General features: G+C 39.2%; 1 protein-coding gene across 2 annotated transcripts in view; it reads right to left on the reverse strand.

The window, feature by feature from the left end:
* The window catches only part of ttc28 (tetratricopeptide repeat domain 28), a 192,892-nt gene that overhangs the window by 10,383 nt on the left and 161,895 nt on the right, over positions 1-20,614 (reverse strand). For both annotated transcript variants that reach the window (XM_041810875.1, XM_041810876.1), the window contains 5 exons: positions 13,726-13,835; positions 9,326-9,455; positions 8,915-9,142; positions 5,804-5,978; positions 50-190 (listed from right to left, as the gene is read on the reverse strand). In XM_041810875.1, coding sequence (XP_041666809.1) covers positions 50-190; positions 5,804-5,978; positions 8,915-9,142; positions 9,326-9,455; positions 13,726-13,835 — 784 coding nt within the window. The remainder of the gene's footprint in view (positions 1-49; positions 191-5,803; positions 5,979-8,914; positions 9,143-9,325; positions 9,456-13,725; positions 13,836-20,614) is intronic.

Here is a 20,614-nt window from a genome sequence, read left to right on the forward strand (position 1 = left end):
AGCCAGCATCAATCTGTGAAAAATCAACCAAATAGAAAGGAAACGAGACCTGTTGAAGAGGTTGTTCCTGGACACCATGCGGAGGTATCCTGTGGGGTCTGTGGCTGACGTCAGTTTGTTGTTCAGCTCCTCGAACTGTTGTTCCAACAGATCTCCAGCTTCGCTCTCCGTCTCACTGCTGGAGCAAACTCTGCAGGATAGATGGTAGAAATATCAGATTACATTACTGCAGGCTATTATCAACGGGAAAATTTAACATGGATTATTTCTAACTGTAAATAGGGGACAACTTTAGCTGCTGTAAAAGGAAGTCAATGCAGAAGTGCAAAAACCTGCAGTTCTTTGAGCATCCAGTTGGTTTCAACCTTGAGGTCAATGGTGCAATGCACACAGTTTGCAAGGTGATAAAACTTTCTGTCATTATTTTTTGGAAACAAGTTTGATTTTGTGCTGTTTTGCATCTTTCCAGAAGGAAAAACATCACTGCAGCCCTCCACTGACCTGGGCAAAATTAAAGTACCAAAAGGACACTCAGACTGTGAGAAACAAGATTCCCTGGTCTCGTGAAACCGAGGTTGAACTGTTTGGCCTCAGTTCTAAAGATTATGTCAAGAGGAAACCAGGCACCCCTAATCACCTGACCAATATCATCCCAACAGTAAAGCATAGTGGTGGCAGCATCATGCTGTGGGGGTGTTTCTCAGCAACAGGGACTGGGAAACTGGTCAGGGTTGAGGGAAAGCTGAATGGAGCAAAGTACAGAGATATCCTCAATAAAAACCTGATCTGCAGTGCAGAGGACCTCAGACTGGGCTGCCTTCCAATGTGACAATGAGACAAAGACTACAGCCAAGAAAGCATCAGAGTGGCTTAGGGATAACTCTGTGAAAGTCCTAGAGTGGCCCAGCCAGAGAAGTGACTTGAACCCTATTGAAAATTCCCACATCCAGGTGCGCATCATATTCAAAAAGACTCAAGACTGTAATTTAGGGTCCACAACATCCCTGGAGAGACCTTAAATTGAGATTTACAGATGGTTACCATCCAACCTCACTGCAGCATAACAAGATTTGCAAAGAAGAATGGCAGAAAATTCCCCAATCCAGGTAAAGCTGCAAAGCTTGTTGCATCATATTCAAAGAGACTAAAGGCTGTAATTGAGGCTTCATCATCACTGCAAAGATCTGAAAGTGGCTCTCCTCCTTGAGAGGATTTGCAAGTAAGAATGGCAGAAAATTCTTCAATCCAGGTGTGCAAAGCTTGTCTCATCATATTCAAAAAGACTTCACGCTGTAATAAAAGACCTTCAACATCCCTGGAGAGACCTTAAATTGCTGTTTACAGACAGGTACCATCTAACCTCACTGGAGCATAACAAGATTTGCAAAGAAGAATGGCAGAAAATTCCCCAATCCAGGTGTGCAAAACTTGTTTCATCATATTCAAATAGACTGAAGGCTGTAATTAAGGGGCCTCAACATCTCTGGAGAGACCTTAAATTGCTGTCCACCGACGGTTCCCATCCAATCTGACTGGAAGCTCAAAGGAATTTGCAAAAAAGAATGGCAAAAACTTCCTGCATCCAGGTATGCAAAGCTTGTTGCATCATTTTCAACTAGACTCAAGGCTGTATTTAAGGGGCTACAACATCCCTGGAGAGACCAGAAAACTGCTCTCCTACTTGAGAGGATTTGCAAAGAAGAATGGCAGAAAATTCCCACATCCAGGTGTGCAAAGCTTGTTGGCCATATTCAAAAAGTCTCAAGGCTCTAATTAAGGGGATTCAACATCTCTGGAGAGATCTTAAATTGCTGTCCACAGACGGTTCCCATCCAACCTCACAGAAGCTTAAAGGGATTTGCAAAGAAGAATGGCAAAAATTCCCAAATCCAGGTGTGCAAAGCTTGTTGCATCATATTCAAAAAGACTCCAGGCTTTAATTAAGGGGCCTCAACATCTCTGGAAAGACCTGAAAATGGCTGTCCACCTTGACAGGATTTGTTAAGCAGAATGGCAAAAAACACCCCAATCCAGGCATGCAAAGCTTGTTGCATCATATTCAAAAAAGACTCGAGGCTGTACTTAAGGGGATTTAACATCTCTGGAGAGACCTGAAAATGGCTGTCCACAGACAACCCACATCCAACCTGGCTGAAGAATGGCTGAAAATCCCTTAATCCAGGTGTGCAAAGCTTGTAGGGTCATATTCAAAAAGCCTCAAGGCTTTAATTGGTGCCAAAGATGCTTCAACTTAGTACTTTAGGTAAACATTTTTAGCTCTGGGACTTAAAAAGGATGCAAAAAAGTCAAAGTTAAATGTAACAGGGGAGTCTACATCGTGTTCTGGTGGTGATTTATGAAATGAGAACTAAGAGTCATTTTAAGCCTTCTGCAGTCTTTAAGTACTGGACTGTTGCTGCTGAATTCATCATTATGAAAAACCATTACATTTTATGGCTTTTTATGGGATTCTCTGGCTGCAGTTTTCACAGCTCTGGGAGGTTTGATTTGTGTTTAAATAGCACTTTCCTCTGCCTAGATACATGCTGGAGGGCAGTAAAACTCTGCTGCTGGCTTGGAAAGAGTTTTAATGCTGCGTATGTGCGAATACTTTTCATGCTGTGGATGAGCAGGAGTCATAATTGTCACACATAAACGAGGGAGGCTCCAGGCTTTAACGCACACTCGCTCAGATACACAACCGCACCGCCAAAGGCTGCATTAACACCACTGCAGAGTGTTTTTTCACAGAAAGTTTGGACGCAGTTTGTGTGGGGGAACATTTGCTGACACCACACATGGTAGTGATTTACAAAGTCGTCCATGATGCCAGCCCAGGCCTGCAGTTGTGGGCAGGATAATTGAGAGTAAAGAAATATGGCAGGAGAGAGCGGTATAAAAGGAAGACTGATGACAGGCAGCATGTGGCTCCTCTTTCTTGTTTTATTCACTCTGCTCTGTTTTAATGAATAAAGATGAAGAGTTATCCCCTCTACTGCTAAGCAAGCTGCTTTGTGAGGTCGTTTGCATTGGAGCTCCTCTTCTGAAGGATTACATTTACACTACAGAAAAGTTTTTAAAAGAACTACTCTGCTATGATTAGCCTGGAAGTAAACTTTACATTTATCTGTAAGAGAAACACTCTTGCCCTTAAACATGACCACAGCCAGTGCTGAGATAACTGTTGAGTTTTTGTCTGGATCCATAGACTGACTTACAGTAGACATTGCTTTTGTATTACAGCAGTTGTGCATGCATTGTCGCTGATTTACAGCAGAGAGAAACACAGAGACCCAAACAAATCCCTGTTATAAAGAAAGATGTCTTATTGTGTTGAATAAAGAAACATGACCTTCATTTCTGCAGAAAATCTTGTCAAAGATGCTTTTGCAGCAAAACGCAGTAATTTAAGCTTGTATGTATAATTACTGCAGCAGTACTTCTGCAGATTTGCATGTTCCAATAATCTAAGAAATAAAAACAAAGAGTAAACATTAAAATTCAAGTGCATAACTGTCAGTATGTAGTTGTTTGACTTGTCTTTGATTGCCCATGTCTTGTATAGCTGTGCTTCAGGTTCTTGCTGCAATACGTCAGTAACTTTGTAAGCAGATGGGTCATCCAGATTCCATGTCTGTCACCAAACAGAATCATCTAGCAAAGCTTCAAGCTGAAACACTTTTCCCAGCTGAGAACGAACGGACCAATCAGCATTATTTGAGAAGAAGAAACAGGTGGTAGCTACAGGTGTGGTGTGGTTAATGCAACTGCAACCTTCAGTTTCTACATACGAGAGCTACACCGTGCACGATCCGCTGGAGAAATGCACTGAGGAGCAAAATGCTCCCTCTTGACAATCGGAGCAGTTCCTCTGCCAACGCTCCGGTTCAGCCCCATCCCAAAAGTGCCACTCTGCTCTTCCATGTTGGCAATATGCTGCAGATCTATTTTCGTTGCTGGCCTCTGCCAAACTGCATCAATCCACATAGAGCAGATCAATCCAACCAGCCATAACAATGAGTACAGTATTGCAATGCACAGTCTCCTGGCAGTAAATCATGACTATGCCAACATTATGTCTCATCCTGCTGCACAAGCAACAGATCATCAGGAGGTCGATAGGTCACCAAGCAACTATGGCGCCAGTGTTAATTTTGGCGGCTATTTCTAATTTTAGTTTTAGTCTTTGAACGAAATGTCTTTTAGTTTTAGTGCCATTTTAGTCATTTCTACCCTTTTTAGTTGTAGTCTACTTTTTGTTCTATAAAAAGTCCTTACATTTTGGTCTTTACTTTTAGTCCAAGTATTTATTCTCTTGCCTAAATCTGGTACCAAATCATGGTAGTGTGTTCTATGCACTCTGCCAAACCTGGGGTCTGTGCTTTCTACAGCTGGGAGGCAGAATAGATACAGATGCATTGTTTTATGACAGATTTACCCACAGTGGAGAAATATCACAGATTTTGAATGTCTGATGAAAACTACATTACATTTTAGTCTAGTTTTATTCATCTTGACATAAACTAAACTCACTTTTTGTCAGTTTCAGACATCACAGATCTATTGTTGATAGTCTTAGTCTAGTTTTTATCATGGAAAAAAAAGGCTGTGGACGAATATTTTTAGTCATAGTTTTAGCCGACAAAATTAACACTGTACCACAAAAAGTTAACTTTTGAGGTGAACAACCACAGTATTTTAAATAGAACCACACATCCTTTGAAGCAAACATTAACCTTTTAAATTCAAAACATTCTCACCCACTGCTGAAACAATAAAATCAACCCCAACAGGTGAAATAATCCACTTTTGACATACTATTCCTGTGAGAACTCGCAGTTTTCCAGTGATCTCTGCCCTCTTCTTTCAAGCAGATAGCAATAAACACACTATAGACATTCTTCCAGCATGCATGGTTGCTTGCCTTCGTTGGATCACAACTGTTGCAGTGCTGAGCATGGCACAGCCAGAGTATGTGCAAATTACAGGTAAGCATCATGGATGCAGCTTCAGCTGCAGTTTGATCAGAGCTGTGTGACATTTTCTTATTAACAGATGAGCAAAGAGCTGCACTGGAAACTTCTTTTGATGGAAAAAAAATATTTCTGTTTCTCTCCTGACCAGCTTCAGCAAGAGTTTGCTTTACCAACTCATTCCACTGATGGAGAACAATGCTGACGGATGTGTGTCTCTTTTATTAAGCTTGTGTTTTGTTTCTGATCGGCCCGTAATGAATGTGACAAATGCTGAATGACAGGATGTATGACTCGCCTTTCCTCCACCTTTTTGAGTGTTACAAGGTTGACCAAAAGTTAGGTTAAAAGGACATTTTCAACATGGCTACTGCCACTGATGGGTTTGGAAATGAGCAAACAAATTAGTAGATTCGCAGACTACAGCCGTGTTTTATAAATCCATTCTAAAGTTATATCTGGTGGGTTTTGGCCATAAACTACAAAACCAGACAAGTAGAAGTTATGGGCAGATGATGGAAATCAACAGAGTTCTGCAGAGGAGTGTGCATTTCTGAACCATAATTGCCAAACCATCTGATGATTGTTGAAATATTTGGCTAAAATTCACAATTATCATTCTCACTGAGGCCCTTAAAGGCAAGTCAGCTGATTCCCCAAATTTTTCATCCTTTTTTTTGTGCTGCATGTCCATTACCCATGGTAGACTAAATAATATTCTGTGCTGTATTATTTTCCTTTGAAATAAGTGCAAAATTAAAGATGCAAATGAAGAAATCAAATAAAAACACTTCACAGAGCTGACTGTATCTTTAAATAAAACTCCAAACCTGCTGTAGTGGCTGTCCACTCCTAGAGCCTCTCTGGCATTGCTGATGTACTGCTCCAGAGTCAGTGGACCTCCTCCTACTCCTCCTCCACTCTGAGGACTCCCTCCTCCATCCTGGAACTCTGACGTCTCCGCTCCGGCCTCTCCCAGGTAAACCTCATTAAACTTCACAATACCTGTAGGATTATTCAGGACGGCCGTCATTAAATCTGTTCACATCATGTGCTGGGTTTGTTTCTCTAAGATAACTGGAGAAACTGGGCTGAGGATTATAATGCTGTCCGTGAAGCCATACAAAACACAGTCTGCATACAAAATCACTCCAAACTCAGCGTGCAGGCCAGATTTTGGGGCGATATGTGAATTATTAACCAGGCTAAAAGTCTGCAGCCCTATTAGCTTAGAGATTTTTGTTTCAGCCCTTGATTCAGAGAGCGCTGGATGGTAAAAGAGGAAGTGAAGAGGCTACAAACATGAAGATCCCTCGAGCGTGGGCTTTGAAGGAAAGGCCATGAGGTCTTCAGGGTCAAAAGCTGGGTTAAATCCAAAGGTTTGCTCCCTTTTGTGCATAAATGTCTGTAAATGTCATGACAGTTAGATCATGAGAGGAAATATTATAGGGAGCTTAAAATAAACGGATTAATCTACTGAGAGGGCATCAGTGTGCTCGGTTAATGTCAAGGCGAAGATTTGTTTTAGGCCAAGTTTCACTGTTGACTCAGACTTTCAGGCCTCAGGGCAACTTAAATGGCGACAACATGCCTGAATGCATTGGATTCTGTGATTGGCTGGACAGGAAATATCTGTAGAAGTGCTGATGTACGAGAGATCAGGGATCTGTGCATGTGGATTAGGTGACATTACAGGAGGTAAATAAAGCAAGTTAAAGTCTTTTGTGGACATACACTAATGGGAAACCACTATTAAAAGCCTCGAGGTGTCAAAACTTGTTTACAATAACCAACGCAGCCTTTTTCATGATTTTTAATATTTAAAAGATGAAGGCAAAGTCTCAAAAACCCTAAAAACCCACCCCAAATTACCAAAATGCCAATATGCACAGGATTAGAACAACCTGTTGATGTTTTACCCCACCATGACAAAAATATCACACTGACAGAGGTATTCAGACCCTTTACTCAGTACTTAGTTGAAGCACCTTCAGCAGCAATTACAGCATAGAGTCTCTTTGAATATGACACATTTTCTGCCATTCTTCTTTGCAAATCCTCTCAACCTCAGTCAGGTTGGATGGGAGAAGTTTGGGTTTGGGTTCGAGTGAGAGCTCTGGCTGGGCCACTCTAGGACATTCCCAGAGTTGTCCCTATGCCACTCCTGTGTTGTCTTGACTGAGGTCTTAGGGTCATTGTCGTATTGGGAAGTGGACCTTCGGCCCAGTCTGAGGTCCTGAGTGCTGAAGAACAGGTTTTCATTGAGGATACATCTGTACTTTGCTCCATTCAGCTTTCCCTAGTCTAGTCTCTCAGTCCCTGTTGCTGAGCAACACCCCCACAGCATGATGCTGCCACCACCATGCTTCACTGTTGGGATGGTATTGGGCAGGTGATGCGCGATGCCTGGTTTCTTCCAGACATAATGTTTAAAACTGAGGCTGATCTAAGGCTGTCAAATGTACATTTTTTAGTCACAATTAATCTCAGGATTGCTATAGGTGCAATTAATCGCACCCTTTTTATTGCATTCTAAAATTCAACTTTTTGCATTTAATACTGTTTTTGTGTCATTTTGGATTTTCCCACAGTCTTAAACGAAGGATAACTAACTCTCAGTTTTGATACAGACCTGCTCTTTTAGGTAGACTGAAGATTTTAACATGAACCACAGTAAAAGGAACTCATGTACTGACGGGGTGTATGGACAAATGTGAACCATAAAAATGCAAATGTTTGATAACACATGGTTCAGGCAATTTTTGACACCAATAAGCTGTCCGTGATTTTTTTTTTAACTAAAATGGGACATGAAGCTGTGTGGCCGGACTTATTTTACATCACTGTGGCTGCAGAGAGTTGCTGCAGTGGCTCAACCAAAGCATGCAATAAATCGCAATTTAAAAGCAAAAATTAGTGCTCTAACTGTGGATCGTAGTTAATCGTGATTAATGCAATTAATCTTAACAGCACTAGGCCAAACAGTTCAATCTTGGTTTCATCAGAACAGAGAATCTTGTTTCTCACATCTTCAGGTTCTGTTTTTTTTTTTTTGCAAACTCCAAGCAGGTTTTTATGTGTTTTGCCCCGAGGAGAGTCTTCCATCTAGCCACTCTGACATAAAGCCCATATCAGTGGATGGCTGCAGTGCTGGTTATCCATCTGGAACTCTGTTCCATCTCCACACAGGATCTCTGGAGCTAAGCCAGAGTCACCATGAGGTTTTTGGTCACCTATCTCACGAATGCCCTTCTCCCCTGATTGCTCAGTTTGGCCGGGGGACCAGCTCTTGGAAGAGTCCTGGTTGTGCCAAACATCTTCCATCTGAGAATTCTGGAGGCCACTGAGCTCCTGAGAACCTTCAGCGCAGCAGAACATTTTTGCAGTCCTTCTCAGATCTGTGCCTTCAACAATCCTGTCTCTGAGCTCTGCTGCAGTTCCTTTGACCTCATGGCTTGGTTTTTGCTCTGATATTATTGTCAGCTGTGAGGCCTTCTATAGATAGGTGTGTGCCTTTCAAAATCATGTCCAATCAGTTTAATTTAGCATAGGTGGACTCCAATCAAGGTGCAGAAATATCTCAGCAAAGATCCAGAGACATGGGAGGAACCTGAGATAAATGTTAAGTGTTGTTGCAAAGGGTCTGAATACTTTATTCTTTTTTCTATTTTTCATAAATTTGCAAAAATTTCTAAAAAATCAGTTTTCACTTTGTCATGATGGGGTACAAGTTTTGCTGCAGAGAGGCTAAATAAAAACTGTGGATGCCTTTCAACATCCCCAGAAGACTCTAGCCTCTGTCTCTGCGTGCCAGCTCCACTAAACTGAGCTGAACCAAACCTGAAAAACTTTGATTCCCTTTTTTAGGTTTATTTTAAGACTGTGCATTGTGCTGAAGTTTGTGTGCATGAATGTGAAAATTTCCTAAAATGAGTGTGTACCTGTGCCAGGTGCTATCAGCCAGCTGTACAGGAAACCTCCAGCCAGGGAGTAATAAAGGACGACGGCTCTCTGACCGTTCACCGTCTCCAGGATGTTCTCCACGGTGACTGGGATGTATGGGTCGGCGCTCGCTGTCGGCTGACTTCCTTTTTGCCGTTCCACCAGCAGATCAGCGAAGGCTCGCGTCCGCCCTCGCTCTGCTATCGCCAAGGCCTCATCATGGCGGCCTGAGACGTGAAACAGAAGGTGAATTAGAGACGGAGACATGGGAGAAAAGAAGGACCAAAGTGGCTGCTTCAGTGAAGAAAAACACAAAGATAATGTTATGAAGAGAAAAGAGAGAGTCTAGAGAGACGCGAGAACAGATTCTAAAATAAAAAATAAAACACAGGAGTGTGAGGATGATTCACCCAGGCTGACGAGGACCCTCTGGAGAGCCTGGTACGAGCTTGTTTGCAGATCAAACAGAGAGAGCTTGTAATCTGTGCTGTGCTGCGTCTCATGACGGATCGTCTCAAATAACACCGACGCCCTGTACAACTAAAACACACAACAAACAAACATAAATCACATTTATAGTCAAACAGGAGCGATACTTCCTCAGATATACACCCCAGACTCTCAGAAATGTGACGTTTGGACAATATCTGCTGACTGTGAGGAAATCTGCATGCTTATAAAATAGCTCAGCATGTGCATTCATTACTTTTCTCCTCTCATGTCAAACCGAGTTTCCTTAAATCTGTCACCTGTACTTATTTACTGAGCTTATTATTTTACAGCAGACGGAGCTGAAAGAGCATGCAGTTCTCCTTTTTACCACTAGATGACACTGCTAATACACATCAGTCTGGAGAGTTTGGACGCTGTGTTCCTCCCTATCGAATTAGGATTGATTTTGATAAATGCTGTTTGCTGCAGAGGTATCCTACATAATGCAACCAGACATTTGCTTCTCCATCTTATTAGAAAGATCTGCTTCTGTTAAGCAACTTCTTTCTGGACACTGGTCGCTTAAAAAGCTTCCAAGCAATGCAGATTAATGTGGAAGTCCCACAATCAATCCTAATAACAGCTTTTAACTTACATTACATTAATCAAAAAGTGCAAACATAATACTCAATCCTTTTGCACATTGCATGTTTTGCTTGTAATGTGAACACTGGCAATTTTCCTTCTCTTTATGTCAAACCCTGTGCAGCATAACTTGCACTTTCTGAAACATTAAAGCTGCACATTAGTAGGAAAAAAATCTCCTGCTGAGAACTAAAACTCTGATAAATGGTTTAATGTTTGCTGATGTTTGTTGAAAACAACCCAAAACACAAAGTTCTTCCTATAAGCATGAAAATGGACAAAAGTAAAACTTTTTATCTCGATTTTACCAAGAAATTTCCAGCCTGTCTTCTAGTTCCGGTACCACTTACTCTGAAAGAAGTCAGGGTTAGAGGATGTATGTTGCTGCAGGTAATATTCAGGAAATTCAAACAAATGGGAATGTGCACAGATGATGATGCTGACGTGGTGCAATAGAAGAGAAAGTGGTACTTAATGAAGCTGCTCCAAACGCCTCTCTACCTGCAAATATGTTCTTCTTAGGTAGAATTTAAATTCTATAAAGTATCTTTAAAGTTTGCATCTTTGCATAGAAATTTAGCAAACATTAGCTTTGGCATTGGTACCTCTCATGTGGAGCCAGCTAAACAAAGATATGGACAGATATGGCCTCATGCTTACTGGAGACTGATGCAAAGTGTGCTAACTGCAGGGGTGAAAAGTAACTAATGAAATTTACTTAAATTAATGTAATCGAGTAGTTTTTTAGGTACTTTTTGAGTACATTTTGAAATCAGTTCTTCCACTTAAGGAAATTTTAAGCCAAGTAATTTTACTCTTACTTAAGTACTATACTCTTGTACTTTTTCCACTTCTGTTGACCACACAGTAGCACATAGCGAGAGAATGATTCCACAAAAACAGCAAAACTGTCTTGATATCCTGGTGTTAAACATTCCAGAGTTGATTTTCACTCCTAAAGTGTAATTTTAACTCCATTCTGAGTGAAATGATCGTTAATGTTGGAGTTAGTTGGCAGTGTTGATCCACCAGCGTTAGTTCAACCCTGCAGAGTAAGTTGATCTAAGATCGCCCACTACGTTTTCACATCTGGTGGTGTGGGCAGAGTTCCCATCACGCTCTTGAGCAGAGTGTTTAGATGTGCTTTATATGTTTTTTGTTGTGTTTGGATGTTGCTTGTTGTACAGTGATCCCTACTGGGGTTCTTTTGCTCATGTTTCAGGTAGACTGTTGTTGTTTTCGATGGGAGACACATTTGCACCCTGAGTGAAGTTATCCAGTAACTCAGAGTTACTGCCTGTGATTTTGGGTGTTCCTAGAACCCAGTGTATAATCTTTATAAGTATGAACTGCCTTACTATGAGGTTGACTCTGCTTTGTTCTTACTATTGTTATAGCAGTTCTGGATTTTTCTTTATCTTTTTTTCATTTTCACTTTCTCTGTTCAACTTCAGTTTAGTTTTAATCCATTTTACCTGCTGGTTTGTTAGTTTAGTTTAACTTTTATTCTGGAAAAAAAAGCTTTGTTTTAGTTTCGTTTTCATCAGTTTTAGTGTTCGTTTTTTTGGCTACATGTCAGGGCCCATACATTTTTAAAAACAGATGCAAATAGGCCACTCATCACTTATTGTTTATTTATCTAAAAATAATGTTTGAATACAACTCCAGACAAAAAGCTACCACTGAACTTTTAACCAATCAAATCAGGGCATTTTACATTCCCCAGGCTTGGATGTAGATGCCAGTCACTATGGTTATGTGAAAAACTAAAACTAAGGATATTTTGTCTGATATTTTTATTCTATTTTAGTTAGTTTTTAAGCACACTGTACAGTTTTAGTTAGTTGTCATTTTTGGCTAAGCTGTTTTTTAAAAATTAGTTTCAGTTATCTAAATGATTTTCACATTTTAGTTTTAGTTATATAGTTGGTTTTAGTTGACTATAATAACCTTGGTTCCTACCACAGGGCCCACCTTACCTTAGATTTTCCAGAGTTTTACCATAAAACATTTAACACTTTCAAAGTGCAGTTTAACTCTATGTAGTGTGGATCAGTGTGGATGCTCTAAAAGTGTTAAATTTAACTCTATGTGAGTTAAATTAACACGGTAAATTCTTCTGTGTATTTTACTTTATTACAGAGGAGTGACTTTACCGGAACAACCTGATTGGAGATCTGTTCTCATCTTGTTCTTCCCAATAAAATGATCATATTTTACTTTAAAGTTCTCAGTTGTTACTCTGCACTTCAAGTAAACTCTAAACCAAATTCTTTAAACTTTTACTTGAGTACATTAATAGAGCAGTATACTTTTACTTAAGTGAATATTAACCAAAGTAACTGTACTTTAACTACACTATAATAGTCATGTACTTTTCCCAACTCTGGTTAAAGGTCACATACTTTACCCCTTTAAGACAAATTTATATTGTTCTGAGAGGTCCCCAAAACATGCCTGTGAAGTTTGTTGCTAAAAAAAAACACTCCAGGGTTTGAGTTTTACATGTTTAAAAAAAAAACCTCGGTTTCAGAACGAGCTGTTTCTGTGTCTGTGGCTTTTAATGTTAATGAGTGGTCTGACTCCGCCCCTGACTCCTCCCCTCTCAGGAAATGGATGTGGCTTAATGGATGTGGCTCTCCTGATCCAGCTGAGAGGATCAGGAGAACAGGGCGGGGCTTTCTTTGTTTCAAGCAGGGAGAGCCAATCAAACCTGGGGGTGGGTTAGCTCCCCACATGACATCATGAGGGGAAAATCTGAGAACAGCTTGTTTCAGCACAGATTTTCTGAAAGTTGGAAATGAATTTTTCTGATTCTTAGGGGGATTGAGGACATGCCAGGGGCACATATTTTTGTTAGAAAAGCCTGAAAAAGAATATTTTGCATAATATGTGACCTTTAACTGAGCTGTTGATGTAACTGAATGTAATTTAAGATACTGCTTCTCAAAGTGTGGATACAAGATGATGTAAGTTGTTACTATATACTGTGTTTGATTGACTTGATGGAGACTGATTGATGGATTGTGTTTGTCTCCTCAGATGCTGTCTAAGCCAATCATGTGGTAGCCAACATAGTGAACTTTTTTGCCTATAAAAGTCAATCCTATCTCGGCCATTGTTGAATCAGATGTCTCTCTGTAACGACTGACAAAATATCATTTCTTTGAAATTCATATTAAACAACAGTTGACTCTATTATACAGTATCTTAATGAGATTCCACAATCAGGATACCTGCAACCAGTCATCTGTGAGTGAGACTGGCTGATCACTGTTATATGGCTGATCATGTTCTGTGTTTTAATGTAGAAGCTAATTTGGCGTCAGTTAGTCAACTTAGCTTTGAAGTTCACTGATATTTCCAACAGGGGGCAGTGTAACCTGACAAAAAGAGCTTTAAAGCCATCCATATTCAGTCAATGTCATGTCCCAACTTTCTTTGGGTTTCAACAAGGATTTCCATGCAGAATCAATATTGGATTACTATTTTTGTACTAAACAAAGTTTTTGGGAATTTAATACAGCTGATTGAAAGAGGACAGATCAGAAACAGGGGAAGCAACAGCGTGAACAGCAGTAGAAGCCAGGATTTTTCCCATTTAGAAAAAGCAAAAAAACAAACTTTGTATATTTGGTCCTATATGCTCAGCAGCAAATTTGTAACTTGTAAAGCCCTACTTTGAAATAAACCTAATAGTGATTTTTAACTCCGTACAAATAAATGAACATACCTGGTGCTGAGCCTCCTCCAGGTTTCCTCCAGCCCACAGCGACAGGCCAAGGCGATGGCGAATCTTAGCTTCATCTTCCCGCCGACCCAACTGCTCTGCCAAACGCAGACCTGAGGAAGAGAAGGAGAGACAGCAGAAGAAGAAGATCAGACGCCGGCTGCTTGAGGCTGATCTAAAAATCGTCTCTTTGAAAGTCCTGCTTCTTTGACACTCGTGACAACTGTTGCTGCGTTGAAGCAAACTGGCGCTGAGCCCTGGGCGCTCACATTTGCCATTCTTCTGCTCTCATTGTTCCTCTTGTCTTTCTGTCTTTTCATCTGGCTGACTCAAAGCTCTCATATTCTGTCTATTCTCCAGTTTGTCTCTGATATGTTTCGTCTCCCTGCTGAGAGCGAGCAGACAGTCGTGACAGGTTGTAATTAGTTCTCATTAGACTCTCAGATTGAGCTGAATCTCATCAAACATCAAGTTTGGATTCACGCTTCTCTCCGTGGTTCTGTCTTTCTGCTCCTGTGATGTTCTCCTTCTATGCTGCGTTTGGTTTTTAGGGAGGTTAATTGGAGGCACTAATATGGAAGTTTCTGTCCTCATCTAAACTCTGATTCAGATTCCTCGTTGCTTGTTGGATTAATGATCAATTAAAGTTGAGAAGATCTACAAGAAGCTGACAAACCGCGTCCGTGTCTGACAGGTGCTCATATGTGAGCCCAAATACCTCTCCAGTTTTTTATGTTCTCAGCCTGTTTTTCTGTTAAATCTTTGACTTCTGTAGTATAAATGAGACTGCCAGGGCAAATAATGGCAGCAAAGCTTCATATAATAAAAGGTTTGTATAAGTCAGCTGTAATTGACTCAAGTATTGAAACTGTGCCTTTAAAAAAACACAAAATTTGATTCCTTAATTAGTTTCTGCTGAATTAACACAAAATGTTATGACCAAAAACAAACCTTAACACAAAGACAACAAAGCTGTTGCCACAACAAAAAAGTTCTGGGAACTCTTTAAATCCTTAATCGTTTAACTCCTGAGCCTCTGGACACGTTCTTATTTTAACTATAAATGGCACAGAACACGTCTTATAAGTGCTTTTGCCCATTTTTCCACAATACTTAGAACTTTTAATATATGGCAGTTATTTACATATTACTGCATGTTAATTGTTTTAACAGTTTAAAATGAAGAAACACAAAAAACGGGGGAACTTTATGCTAGAATCTTAGTGGGAAAAGGGGAAATTACAGAAATAACCACATGCTGGCTATAAAGCACAGTTTCGTAGCTTTCAGAAACTGTTTGAATTTTTCCAATAGCACAAACGGTCATGCAATTATGGTCGTGTAAAGTGTGCTCCAACAGCGCGCGTAGTTGAAACTATGACTGCACCTTGTTACAATTAAAGTGGATAACTTAGAGACAGTTTTAGTATCGTAGGTTGTGCTCTTGCCATAACCTAATATAATCTAACATAACATAATGTAACTTAACTGACATAATGTAAATGACATGATGTAACTGAGGTGACTTAGCTAACATTACATAACTGATCTAATGTTGCTGATGTAACGTAACTGACAACGTAACATAACCTAAGCAATGTAACCTACGTTAATTTAACGTAACTGCCATGATGCAACATAAATGGACATAACAAACCTACTACAATGGAATCCAACATAATGTAACATAATTGAAACAATGTAACTGATGTAACGTAACTGACATATGTATTGTGTGTAATGTAGGGTAACATAACTGATGTGCCGCAACATAATGGGACATAACAAACCCATAGCAACATCATGTGATATACTGTAGCATAACTGACTAACTGACTTAATCTAACTGATGTTACATAACACAACATAATGTAAAAAACATACCTATCACATCAAAGTGTAAGACATTGTAATACCTTCAATGTATCTGATGTAAAGTAACTGACAATGTAATGTAACGTAAGTGACGTAATTAAACATAAAGCAACGTAAAATAACCCCATGCAACGTAACATATTGTAATGTAATTGATGTAATGTAACCGACATAATGTAACTGATGTAATGTACCTGACAACATAATGTAACGTAACCTAACTGGCATAATGTAATGTAACTGGTATAATGTAACGTTACGTGACTGACATAATGCAACATAATTTAATGTGATATGACCTAATGTAACCTAACACAGCACATTGTAAGATAACTGATGTCACATAATTGACATAATGTAACTGAAGTAACTTAACTGATGCAACTTTACTGACATAACACAACGTCAGGTAACTGATGTGATGTAACATAATGTAGCATAACTGGCATAATATAAAATGTAACTAATGTTGCATAATGTACTGTAATGTATCTAACATAATGTTATTTAACTGGCAGAATGTAATGTTATGTGACATAACCTGCTGCAGTATGACACAACATATTGTAACAAAATTGACACAATGTAACTGAAGTAACTTAACTGATGTAACTTAGCTGAAAATGCAACAGAGAGTAACTGGCATAATGTAAGATAACAGATGTGATGTAACGTAACATAACAACTGGCATAACATAACATGACTGATGATCCATTACATAATGTAACATAACCGAACGTAACTGACATAATGTAATGTAACTTACGTAAAGTAATGTAACGTGACTGACGTAATGCAACAAAATGTAATGTGACATAACCTAATGCAACGTAACACAACATACTGTAACATGACTGGCATGACATAACATAACACAATGTAACAAATGCAAGATAGGCGGTGCAAAGTATCAAAAGTTTCTGCAAGTTTTTGAAGTGAAATGAGATCAAGGAACAGTGATGGACTGAGTTTACATCACCATGGCAACAGGGAGATGTTGTTTAATGAATTGCAGCATAATATATTGCAACATAACATTCAGCAGAATAATAAACTGCAGCATTACATTTCATAAAGTTAAAAATCATTAAACAACTTATCACATGTATAACAATGTATCATGTTATGGTGCAAGACTACATATTGCTATGTAACAAATCATAATGTAACGTAACCAAGTATTGTATCACAAAGTTATCCATCCAAACATAAAACATCACAACACAACTTGCACACAATGCAAACACTACGCAATTCAGTTCTCCACACACTGCAGCAGAAGGCCACAGAATGCCTCATGCAACGCATCACACAACACAAGGCACTACGTACCTTAAAGTATCAGAATATATGATGCTGCGTAACATCCTGTGTAATTATTAAAGCATGTAATGCACTGCTCTGCAGTACACCAAAATGTAAAAACAATGTAATGAAAAGCTAAAGTATAATGCGGATTTCTGTGGATTATTACACTGCATCAAATACAACAAGCTAGCTTAATGAAATAACTGTATTATGGAGGCCTTTGGGAGAAGTGCTCTTAAGGGTCTGTACTTTGTAATAACAAATGAGAGAAAATAGAGAAAGTAAGTTGATCACTTTCAGTAAGAGAGCCATTTTAATGGAAGACAGTGTAAATGTATGTATGTTTTTAAGGAGTAGTCTAGTTCAGGGAAAGGTTCAATCAAACCGGATTATTGACAACAAGCAGCCTGAGGGAAAGGAACACTGCAGGATAAACGGCCCAGCGCTGATCTTCTATTAGCCGGCGTCAGACTCATGAATACCTTTCATGCTTCTGAAGGGTTTCAGAGACACAGCTCACAATATATTCAGGCCTAAACAGCTCTGACTTTAAAATAAGATGCCCACACGCAGATCAAAGTGTGTGTTAAGAGCCAGAGACTGACTAATCAAGTGTTTGTGGCTACAGGGGAAGGTGAGACTGTGACTAACTTTTCTGATTGCTTTTCATCAGAAGTTTGGAGTTAGTTGTCAAAAACAGGCTCCTTTTGAACTGGGAGGAGGCGTTTGAAATAAAGTATCTGATCAGACATGTGATGCTTTGATTCAGATGCATCACAGTCCAACAGTCTATTGTAGAGAGGAGGAAGAGGAGATAACACTTAGGAAAGAGAAGGAGAATGGAAACAAGGAACTATGTCTGCCAGATATTCAAGTCTGAGTCTTTTCTTATTCTGTAACTCTACACTGGACACTGAAAATAAAGTGTTGGGTGAGAAAAGTTTTAAGGTGATGTGATTCAAAGAAAATCTTATAGGAAACGATGAACATGAGGCCAAATCCAACCACTTCATCCTTGAGTCAGAGTGGATATTTGTATAAATGTTTGAGCTATTGCCTAAACAAGCAAGGGATGAACATCAGATCCAATAACCTGGATCTCTGCATGCTGAACTTCAAAATCCAACAAGTCATCCCTAAATTATCACTAACATTTGTTCAAACTTTACAGAAAACTCTTAAACATGTATCTTTTGCACAAGCAAAGAATGATCATTAGGCCCAACATGAGCTTTATCCTATGACTTTCAAGATCAAAAAAACTAATAAAGGAGTCAGATCTGACGCTTCAGCAAACCTCAAAAGCAATCCCTTAAAGCATTCTTGAGATATTGGGTTGACAAGCTAGGGATTAGCATGAGGCCCATTTTAACAAAACTTTAACATTTGACCTCCAAAATCTTACACATCATCCTTGAGTCAGCGTGGACTTTTATCCAAAGTTTGAATATGTGGAAGAAATATTGAGAGATCCCATTCAAAAGCAAACAATGAACATGACTTTTACCTTTCTATGAACTCTGAAATCAATTCCACTCCTCCCAGAGTCAAAGCAGACTTCTGAGCAAGGTTTGAAGAAAATACCTCAAAGCAATTGCAAGATATTTTGTTCACAGATAAGATAATACCTTGTTGATCCCCAGAGGGGAAATTCTGGACTCACAGCCTTCAGATTATGAGACTCAGCTCAACCAAAAAGCCAAATTGGTGAAAAATACCTTTGTAAGAGACACAATCTACGTGGTGAAAAGTTGTGAAAAAATTGGGTAAAAGTGGCGATAAATATAGGTTAAAGCTGGCAAAGAAGGTCAAAAAGTGGCAAAAACTGGGTAAAAAGTGACTAAAATGGAGAGAAAAATGTCAGAAATGGGTGAGAAGTGACAAAAAAATTGCTGGGAAAAAGGTGGCATTTAATGGCAAAAAGAAGCTTAAATGAGTGAAAAGTGGCAAAAAGGCAAAAAAGGGGGAAAAATTGCAAAAAGCAAGATAGAAGAGGCAAAGACCTGGTGAAAAGGGCAAAACCTGGATGACAGTGGCAAAAAGTGGTGGCAAAATTGTGTTAAAGCAGAAAAAAATGATTAAAAGTAGCAAAAGCAGCAAAAAATGAATGAAAAGTGGGGTAAAAGGGGGAAAATTGGCATAAAATGGCAAAAGCGGGGTGAAAAGTGTCTAAAAAGGGGAGAAAAAGTGGCAGAAATGGTTAGAAGTGCAAGAAAAAATGAGCTACAGGTGGCAAAAACAGTCAAAAAGCAGCAAAAACGTGGTAAAAAATGAGTAAAAAATGCCTAACATTGGCAAAAAGCAGCAAAAAGGTGGGAGAAAAGGGAAAATAGCAGCAAAGAGTGGCAAAAATGGGAAAAAGTGGCATTTAATTGCAATAGACAGCTTAAATGGCAAAAACGTGAAAAAAGGGGAAGAAACTGCAAATTACAAAGTAGAATACAAGAGGCAAAAACTGGAGTAAAAGGGGCAAAAACAGAATAACAGTGGCAAAAATTGACAGAAAGTGGCAAAAAGGGGTGTCAAAAATGGGCTAAAAGCAGAAAAAAATGGATTAAAAGTGGCAAAAGCTGCAGAAAATGGGTGGAAAGAGGTAAAATTGGCATAAAAAGGCAAAACCTGGGTAAAAAGTGACCAAAACTAGGAGAAAAAGTGGCAGAAATGGTTGAGAAGTGAAAGAAAAAATGAGTTACAGGTGGCAAAAATAGTCAAAAAGCAGCACAATGTAAAAAAATGAATCAAAAGTGACTAGAATAGGTAAAAGAAGCAAAGAGTGGCCAAAATGGTAAAAAGTGGCATTTAATTGCAAAAGGCAGACTAAATGGGCAGAAAGTGGCAAAAAGGGGAAAAAAATTGCAAATTGCAAAAATTAAGATAAAAAGGGCAAAAACTGGAGTGGCCAAAGTGGGCATATAGCAGTAAAAATGGATTAAAGTGACAAAAAAGGGAAAAAAGTGGCAAAAATGGTCAGTAAGGACAATGGAAATATACAGATAAAAACTAAAGGTTGACAATTAAATTTAACAATTAAAGCCTGCTGCATAAATGTGGAAAACAAAGTGATTAATGTGACTTTCAATGGATAATTTCTGAGATCAAGGTTTCCCTTTTTAAGGTTTTCTGGGGGAATAAAATTTCAAATGAAGACATAAAAGAGCCTCAAATCATCACAAAAGAGCCACATGTTGAGTATCACTGCTGTAACTGATTCATCCTTGTGTCTGATTGGACATTTGTGCCAAGTTTAAAGAATATTCTTAAAAGTTCCTTTGAGATATAATGTTCACATACATGGGATGAACATGAAGCCTGCCTATGACCTCCAACATCCAATCAATTCCTTAGGGTGCGTTGTTGATTATGATGCATATTTTTAATGAAATCCCTGACAATGTTTGAGAATTTACATTCTCAAGCAGAAGATGAACATGAGACCTAAAGATCTGGACACATGATCTTAAAAGTCATCTTAAATGACTTTGGAATTTGAGCATTTACCCCAAAAATCTAACCAGTTCATCTGGGAATTAGAGTGGACTCTTATTAGGAAATACTGAAAGTGTTCTTGGGATATTGCGTTCACTAGAAAGGCCTGAACAGACACACATAAAACATAAAACTTCTGGTGCAGCTTGGCAAAAAAAACCCCAAAAAACTGACATTGTAATATCTTTAAACCTTAAAATAATTTCCACTCCAGGTCTCAGT

This window comes from Cheilinus undulatus, linkage group 17 (assembly GCF_018320785.1).
Source record: "Cheilinus undulatus linkage group 17, ASM1832078v1, whole genome shotgun sequence".
Lineage (NCBI taxonomy): Eukaryota > Metazoa > Chordata > Actinopteri > Labriformes > Labridae > Cheilinus > Cheilinus undulatus.